General features: G+C 47.9%; 1 protein-coding gene across 1 annotated transcript in view; it reads left to right on the top strand.

Annotated features, from left to right (window-relative positions):
- Positions 1-4,758: 4,758 nt before the first annotated feature.
- The window catches only part of LOC119357828 (uncharacterized protein K02A2.6-like), a 9,907-nt gene continuing 5,145 nt past the window's right edge, over positions 4,759-9,520 (top strand). Inside the window, exon 1 of the mRNA XM_037624644.1 lies at positions 4,759-4,833. Coding sequence (XP_037480541.1) covers positions 4,759-4,833 — 75 coding nt within the window. The remainder of the gene's footprint in view (positions 4,834-9,520) is intronic.

The following is a 9,520-nucleotide window of genomic DNA, read 5'->3' as shown; positions in this document are numbered from 1 at the left end:
ATCTCCCCGAACCTCTCACGTCATTACAGCGAGAGGAGCTTCGCCGCCGGAACATGGACACACTCCACACTCCTATCGTCGGAGAGACCCCCGAGGCCCGGGCCTTGGAGGACGCGCGCTTGGCTAACTTGGCCGAGCGCACTCGACTGGAGAATCTCCAGCGAACACTTGACGAGCAAGCGCGTCAGCGGGCTCCCGAGTCTAGTCGACGTCAGCTCTTCCCGCCGATGCAGGTATACCGAACCAAAGTTCAGAATTTGGCCGCCGCGGCCCGTATAGCAGAATCGATTCAGCCCTCCCAGTCGGAGGCTGGCAGGGGCTTGTTGCATATCAGAGCGTTGCTCCGGGCGGCGGGAAACCAGAATTCCGCTGTTTCTCAGTCACGGAATAGGATCCACAGTTGATCCGTTGCAACAGATACAGTCCAGTCAGCTCACAGCCCGAGATCGCCCCCCGAGGCATGAGGGACGTGGTGACCGGCATGATCAGTACAAAAGGAATGAGCAGTATGATCACCGATCCGATCATGATGATCGACGTCGAGTGCCAACCCCTCCCCCGAGGAGTGTGTCATATGCGCCTCGACATCGAGATGACAGGCGCCCTCATAGTGTTGGGCAGAGGATTCTAGTCGACCCCAAGGACCCAGGCTTTGACGCGAGATCTATCCTCGTTCAAGGTTTGGTTGACAGGAACAGAGCTCATCGGGAAGGCCACAACAGAGATGCGCCTGCCAGCAGCAGAGTACGTGTTTCGGGGCCAAAGTGTTTCAGTCGAGCCATCAGGGCCGAAGTGATTCCTCCCAACTTTCGGTTCACCGGCGAGTCTAAGCCTGACACTTGGCTCGAAGACTACCGAGTGGCTGTCTAGATTGGTGGCGGCAATGATGAGGTGGCTATGAAGCATTTGCCTCTCCTGTTAGAGGGCTCGGCCAGAGCGTGGCTGAATCAGTTAGCACCCAACAGCATCTACACTTGGGAGGATCTCTCTCGAGTGTTTGTCACGACCTTTGAAGGAACATGCAAGCGACCAGCAGGCCTTACAGAATTGCGGTCTTGCGTGCAGAAACCGAGTGAAACTCTGAGGGATTACATCCAGAGGTGGATCACTTTGCATCACACAGTTGAGAACGTACCGGATCACCAAGCAGTTTGTGCCTTTAAAGAAGGCGTCAAGAACAGAGAGTTGAACCTGAAGTTCGGTCGGACCAGAGAAATCTCCCTGAATTGGATGATGAAAATTGCCACCAAATACGCTAACGGAGAAGATGAAGATCGACTCCGGAGCGGCAAGCAGAAAGCAGTCGCCCAGGAAACCGGAGGCAATTCCAGTCGGAAGCAGAAGTGGAAGGCCGAGCCAGCCGCCCCTGGGGAGGCCCTGGCCGTAGCTCAGGGAAATTTCAAGGGAAAACCCAAAGGCCTCTGGAAGCCCAAGAAAGTCAAGGATCAAGATGGAAATGATGTTTTGGATCTGCCATGTCACATCCACACCAAGAAAGATGAAGAGGGTAATTTTATTTACCCAAAGCATACCACTCGACAGTGCCAGCTCCTGATCCAGAAGTTTCAGGGCAAACAGTCCAAAGATAAGGAAAAAGAGTCGGACAGAGTTGAGGACAAGGAAGATAGTGACGATGGATACCCCCAAATCAATTACACCCTGATGATTTTTGCCGATGCCGAAAGCAAAAGTCGACTGAAAGTCATTAACCATGAGGTGAATATGGTTGCTCCGGAAACACCCAGTTATCTGAAGTGGTCTCAGACTGCCATCACATTCGACCAGTCCGATCACCCTACGCACATTGCCACCCCTGGGAGGCAAGCTTTGGTGGTCGACCCAGTTGTCGAAGGCACTCGACTGACCAAAGTCCTGATGGATGGTGGCAGTGGCCTGAACATATTGTATGCTGAAACATTGAAAGGAATGGGCATTCCGATGTCCAGGCTCAGTACCAGTAACACGAGCTTCCACGGAGTCATTCCTGGGAAGAAAGCCGAATCACTCGGCCAGATCGCTCTTGATGTGGTTTTCGGTGATTCAAAGAATTACCGCAAGGAAAAGTTGACATTCGAGGTTGTGGACTTCCAAAGTGCTTATCATGCCATTTTGGGCAGGCCAGCTTACGCACGCTTCATGGCTCGACCATGTTATGTGTATCTCAAGTTGAAGATGCCTGGTCCCAAAGGTGTGATCACTGTTACAGGCAATCGGAAGAAGGCAGAAGAGTGTTTTCAGAAAGGCTCAAAGATTGCTGACGCTCAGATGGCAGTTGTTGAGCTGCAAGAGTACCAGAAGACTGCTGATCCGAGTGAATTGCTACGAGCCAAGAAGCCTGCTTCAGAATCTGCTTTCCAGTCGTCCGGTGAAACAAAGCCAGCCCACATTCACCCGACCGACCCCGATGCTGCCCCGACTCACATATCAACGACGCTCGACTCCAAATAGGAAGAAGCGCTCATCCAGTTCCTCCGTGAGAACTGGGACATCTTCGCATGGAAGCCTTCTGACATGCCTGGAGTTCCCAGGGGGCTGGCTGAGCACTGTTTACGAGTCGACCCGAAGTTCAAGCCTGTGAAAGAACATCTTCGACGGTCCGCCGTCCAGAAGAGGAAAGCTATTGGCGAGGAGGTGGCTCCGCTCTTAGCAGCGGAGTTCATCCGAGAGATTTACCACTCCGAGTGGCTCGCCAATGTTGTCATGGTCCCCAAGAAGGACAAGTCACTTCGCATGTGCATTGACTTTAAACATATCAATCGGGCCTGCCCGAAAGATCATTTCCCCCTCCCCCGCATCGACCAGGTAGTCGACTCGACCGCGGGGTGTGAGCGTTTGTCTTTTCTAGATGCTTGTTCAGGGTACCATCAGATCCGTCTGTATGGACCCGACGAGATCAAAACGGCTTTCATCACCCCATTCGGGTGCTTATGTTACATCACCATGCCCTTCGGCCTCAAGAATGCTGGAGCCATGTTCATGAGGATGATTCAGAAGTGTTTGCTCACTCAGATTAGTCGGAACGTAGAAGCATACATGGATGATATTGTGGTTAAGTCACGAAAAGGTTCCGACCTACTAACTGACCTCGCCGAAACCTTTGCTAACCTCAGGAGATATGATATCAAACTCAATCCATCAAAGTGCACATTCGGAGTTCCAGGTGGAAAGTTACTCGGTTTCCTCGTCTCTGAACGAGGAATCGACGCCAATCCCGAGAAAGTTGGCACCATACTCCGGATGAAGCGCCCTGTGCGTGTACACGATGTCCAGAAGCTTACAGGTTGCTTGGCCGCTCTAAGTCGATTCATTTCTCGTCTCGGTGAAAAGGCGTTGCCTCTTTATCGACTGATGAAGAAGTCTGACAAGTTCGAGTGGACTCCAGAAGCTGATGCAGCGTTCGCAGAGCTCAAAGCTCTGCTCTCCACCCAGCCGGTGCTTGCTGCCCCAATCAGTAAAGAGCCTCTGCTGCTTTACATTGTGGCCACGGGACAAGTTGTCAGTACAGTACTTACGGTCGAGCGGGAAGAAGAAGGAAAGGCCTTCAGAGTTCAGCGCCCAGTATATTATGTGTCTGAAGTTTAGACTCCTTCGAAGCAAAGATATCCCCATTACCAGAAGCTTGTATATGGGATTTACATGACCACGAAGAAGGTTGCACACTACTTCTCTGACCATTCCATTACAGTCGTCAGCGACGCTCCACTGTCAGAGACTTTGCACAACAGAGATGCAACTGGTCGAGTGGCGAAGTGGGCGATTGAACTCCTTCCCCTAGATATCAAGTTTGAAGCAAAGAAGGCTATCAAGTCCCAAGCAATTGCAGATTTCGTCGCCGAGTGGATTTAACAGCAGCTTCCGACCCAAGTTCACTCGGAGCACTGGACCATGTTCTTTGATGGATCTAAGATGCTGAATGGTTCCGGTGCTGGGGTAGTATTGGTCTCCCCCCGAGGAGATAAGCTCAGATATGTTCTCCAGATTCACTTCGATTCCTCCAATAATGAAGCAGAATATGAAGCACTCTTGTATGGGTTGCGCATGCCCATTTCACTCGGCGTCTGGCGCCTCATGGTCTACGGCGACTCAGATTTGGTGGTTAATCAGGTGATGAAGGAGTGGGACGTCAGAAGCCCAGCTATGACTGGCTACTGCAACGCAGTAAGAAAGCTAGAAAAGAAATTCGAGGGGTTAGAGCTTCATCACATCCCCCGACTGAAAAATCAAGTAGCTGATGATCTGGCAAAGATAGGCTCCAAGAGAGAAGCCATTCCCAGCAATGTGTTTTTGGAGCACATCCGCTCGCCGTCAGTCCAGGAGGATCCTTTCACAGAAGAAGCCCCGCAACCGAAAAGTGCCACGGATCTGACTGAAGTCGAAATTCCTGCTGTGGTCGACCTAGTCATGGAGGTCTTGGCTATCACTCCCGACTGGACGATACCATACATCGCGTATATCTTGAGGAAAGAACTTCCAGAGGACGAAGAAGAGGCTCGACAGATTGTCCGTCGATCTAAAGCTTTCACAGTCATAAAAGGACAGTTGTATAGAGAAAGCGCAACTGGAATCGGTCAGAAGTGCATAACGCCAGAAGAAGGTCAGATGATCCATGATGATATCCACTTGGGGACCTGTGGTCACCATGCGTCCTCTCGGACCATTGTGGCCAAAGCATACCGAGCAGGTTTTTTCTGGCCCAGGGCAAAAGAAATGGCGAAAGAGATAGTCGACAAGTGTGAAGGCTGCCAGTTCTACTCCAACATGTCGCACAAGCCGGCATCAGCTCTGAGGACCATTCCACTCGTCTGGCCCTTCGCTGTTTGGGGACTGGACATGGTTGTGAAGGAAATATGCCCTAGAGGCAATAATAAAGTTATTATTTATTTCCTCATTTCATGATAAATGTTTATTATTCATGCTAGAATTGTATTAACCGGAAACATGATACATGTGTGAATACATAGACAAACATATAGTCACTAGTATGCCTCTACTTGACTAGCTCATTAATCAAAGATGGTTATGTTTCCTAACCATTGACATGTGTTGTCATTTGATTAATGGGATCACATCATTAGGAGAATGAGGTGATTGACATGACCCATCCCGTTAGCTTAGCACTTGATCGTTTAGTATTCTGCTATTGCTTCCTTCATGACTTATACATGTTCCTGTAACTATGAGAATTGTGTAACTCCCGTTTACCGGAGGAACACTTTGGGTACTACCAAACGTCACAACATAACTGGGTGATTATAAAGGAGTACTACAGGTGTCTCCGAAGGTACATGTTGAGTTAGCATAATTCGAGATTAGGTTTTGTCACTCCGATTGTCGGAGAGGTATCTCTGGGCCCTCTCGGCAATGCTCATCACCTAAGCCTTGCAAGCATGTAACTAATGAGTTAGTTATAAGATGAAGTATTACAGAACGAGTAAAGAGACTTGTCGATAACGAGATTGAACTAGGTATTGGATACTGACGATCGAATCTCGGACAAGTAACATACCGATGACAAAGGGAACAACGTATGTTGTTATGCGGTTTGACCGATAAAGATCTTCGTAGAATATGTAGGAACCAATATGGGCATCCAGGTCCCGCTATTGGTTATTGACCAGAGATGTGTCTCAGTCATGTGTACATCGTTCTCGAACCGTAGGGTCCGCACGCTTAAGGTTTCGATGACAGTTATATTATGAGTTTATGTATTTTGATGTACCGAAGGTTGTTCGGAGTCCCGGATATGATTGCGGACATGACGAGGAGTCTCGAAATGGTCGAGACATAAATATTGATATATTGGACGGATATATTTGGACACCGGAAAGGTTCCGGAGAAGTTTGGAGCCCCGGGAGGTTACCGGAACCCCCCGGGAGGTATATGGGCCTTATTGGGCCCATGTAGGAAGAAGAGAGAAGGTGCAAGGGAAGGGGGCGCGCCCCCCCAAGCCCAATCCGAATTGGGGAGGGGGGCCGCCCCCCCCCCTTTCCTTTCTCCTTCCCCCTCTTCCTATTACTACTACTAGTACTACTTCCTAATACTAGTACTCTTTCCTTCCCCCTCCAAATAAGATAAGGAAAAGAGAGGGAAACCTACTTGGAGTAGGTTTCCCCCTCCTCATGGCGCACCCCCCCTAGGGCCGGCCACCTCCTCCCTCCCTCCTTTATATACGGGGGTAGGGGGGCACCCTAGAACACACAAGTTGATCATTGATCGTTCCTTAGCCGTGTGCGGTGCCCCCCTCCACGATATTACACCTCGGTCATATTGTAGCGGTGCTTAGGCGAAGCCCTGCAACAGGAGAACATCAAGATCGTCACCACGCCGTCGTGCTGACGGAACTCCCCCTCGGCGCCTCTACTGGATCGGAGATCGAGGGTGCGTCATCGAGCTGTACGCGTGTCAAGAACTCGGAGGTGCCGGAGTAACGGTACTTGGATCGGTTGAACCGGAGGACGTACGACTACTTCCTCTACGTTGCGTCAACGCTTCCGCTTCGGTCTACGAGGGTACGTAGACAACACTCTCCCCTTGTTGCTATATCATCACCATGATCTTGCATGTGCGTAGGAAATTTTTTGAAATTACTACGTTCCCCAACAGTGGCATCCGAGCCTAGGTTTTATGCGTTGATGTTATATGCACGAGTAGAACACAAGTGAGTTGTGGACGATATAAGTCATACTGCCTACCAGCATGTCATACTTTGGTTCAGCGGTATTGTGAGATGAAGCGGCCCGGACCGACATTACGCGTACGCTTACGCGAGACTGGTTTCACCGTTACGAGCACTCGTGCTTAAAGGTGGCTGGCGGGTGTCTGTCTCTCTCACTTTAGTTCCTTGTGAAGGTTAAAACAGAGTCTATTTGACAAACTATCGTTGTGGTTTTGATGCGTAGGTGAGATTGGTTCTTGCTTAAGCCCGTAGCAGCCACGTAAAATTTGCAACAACAAAGTAGAGGACGTCTAACTTGTTTTTGCAGGGCATGTTGTGATGTGATATGGCCAAGACATGATGCTATATTTTATTGTATGAGATGATCATGTTTTGTAACCGAAGTTATCGGCAACTGGCAGGAGCCATATGGTTGTCGCTTTATTGTATGAAATGCAAACACCCTGTAATTGCTTTACTTTATCTCTAAGCGGTAGCGATAGTCGTAGAAGCAATAGATGGCGTAACGACAACGATGCTACAATGGAGATCAAGGTGTCGCGCCGGTGACGATGGTGATCACGACGGTGCTTCGAAGATGGAGATCACAAGCACAAGATGATGATGGCCATATCATATCACTTATATTGATTGCATGTGATGTTTATCCTTTTTGCATCTTATCTTGCTTTGTTTGACGGTAGCATTTTAAGATGATCTCTCACTAATTATCAAGAAGTGTTCTCCCTGAGTATGCACCGTTGCAAAAGTTCTTCGTGCTGAGACACCACGTGATGAAAGGGTGTGATAGGCTCTACATTCAAATACAACGGGTGCAAAACAGTTGCACACGTGGAATACTCAGGTTATACTTGACGAGCCTAGCATATACAGATATGGCCTCGGAACACGGGGACCGAAAGGTCGAGCGTGAATCATATAGTAGATATGATCAACATAGAGATGTTCACCATTGAAACTACTCCATCTCACGTGATGATCGGACATGGTTTAGTTGATTTGGATCACGTAATCACTTAGATGACTAGAGAGATGTCTGTCTAAGTGGGAGTTCTTTAGTAATATGATTAATTGAACTTAAATTTATCATGAACTTAGTACCTGATAGTATTTTGCTTGTCTATGTTTGTATGTAGATAGATGGCTCGTGCTATTGTTCCGTTGAATTTTAATGCGTTCCTTGAGAAAGCAAAGTTGAAAGATGATGGTAGCAATTACACGGACTGGGTCCGTAACCTGAGGATTATCCTCATTGCTGCACAGAAGAGTTACGTCCTGGAAGCACCGCTGGGTGCCAGGCCTGCTGCTGATGCAACTGACGACGTTAGGAACGTCTGGCAGAGCAAAGCTGATGACTACTCTATAGTTCAGTGTGCCATGCTTTACGGCTTAGAACCGGGTCTTCAACGACGTTTTGAACGTCATGGGGCATATGAGATGTTCCAGGAGTTGAAGTTAATATTTCAAGCAAATGCCCGGATTGAGAGATATGAAGTCTCCAATAAGTTCTACAGCTGCAAGATGGAGGAGAATAGTTCTGTCAGTGAGCATATACTCAAAATGTCTGGGTATAATAATCACTTGATTCAACTGGGAGTTAATCTTCCGGATGATAGCGTCATTGACAGAATTCTCCAATCACTGCCACCAAGCTACAAGAGCTTTGTGATGAACTATAATATGCAAGGGATGAACAAGACTATTCCCGAGCTCTTCGCGATGCTGAAAGCCGCGGAGGTAGAAATCAAAAAGGAGCATCAAGTGTTGATGGTCAATAAGACCACTGGTTTCAAGAAAAGGGGCAAAGGGAAGAAGAAGGAGAACTTCAAAAGGAACGGCAAACAAGTTGCTGCTCAAGTGAAGAAACCCAAGTCTGGACCTAAGCCTGAAACTGAGTGCTTCTACTGCAAGCAGACTGGACACTGGAAGCGGAACTGCCCCAAGTATTTGGCGGATAAGAAGGATGGCAAAGTGAACAAAGGTATATGTGATATACATGTTATTGATGTGTACCTTACTAATGCTCGCAGTAGCACCTGGGTATTTGATACTGGTTCTGTTGCTAACATTTGCAACTCGAAACAGGGACTACGGATTAAGCGAAGATTAGCTAAGAACAAGGTGACGATGCGCATGGGAAATGGTTCCAAAGTCGATGTGATCGCGGTCGGCACGCTACCTCTACATCTACCATCGGGATTAGTTTTAGACCTGAATAATTGTTATTTGGTGCCTGCGTTGAGCATGACCATTATATCTGGATCTTGTTTGATGCGAGACAGTTATTCATTTAAATCAGAGAATAATGGTTGTTCTATTTATATGAGTAATATGTTTTATGGTCATGCACCCTTGAAGAGTGGTCTATTTTTATTAAATCTCGATAGTAGTGATACACATATTCATAATGTTGAAGCCAAAAGATGCAGAGTTGATAATGATAGTGCAACATATTTGTGGCACTGCCGTTTAGGTCATATCGGTGTAAAACGCATGAAGAAACTCCATACTGATGGACTTTTGGAATCACTTGATTATGAATCACTTGGTACTTGCGAACCGTGCCTCATGGGCAAGATGACCAAAACACCGTTCTCCGGATCTATGGAGAGAGCAACAGATTTGTTGGAAATCATACATACAGATGTATGTGGTCCGATGAATGTTGAGGCTCGTGGCGGATATCGTTATTTCCTCACCTTCACAGATGATTTGAGCAGATATGGGTATATCTACTTGATGAAGCACAAGTCTGAAACATTTGAAAAGTTCAAAGAATTTCAGAGTGAAGTAGAAAATCATCGTAACAAGAAAATAAAGTTTCTACGATCTGATCGTGGAGG

Source organism: Triticum dicoccoides, chromosome 2A (assembly GCF_002162155.2).
Source record: "Triticum dicoccoides isolate Atlit2015 ecotype Zavitan chromosome 2A, WEW_v2.0, whole genome shotgun sequence".
In the NCBI taxonomy this organism is placed as follows: domain Eukaryota; kingdom Viridiplantae; phylum Streptophyta; class Magnoliopsida; order Poales; family Poaceae; genus Triticum; species Triticum dicoccoides.
The sequence above is the reverse complement of the archived record's forward strand: the minus strand, read 5'-3'. Positions and strand labels throughout refer to the sequence as shown.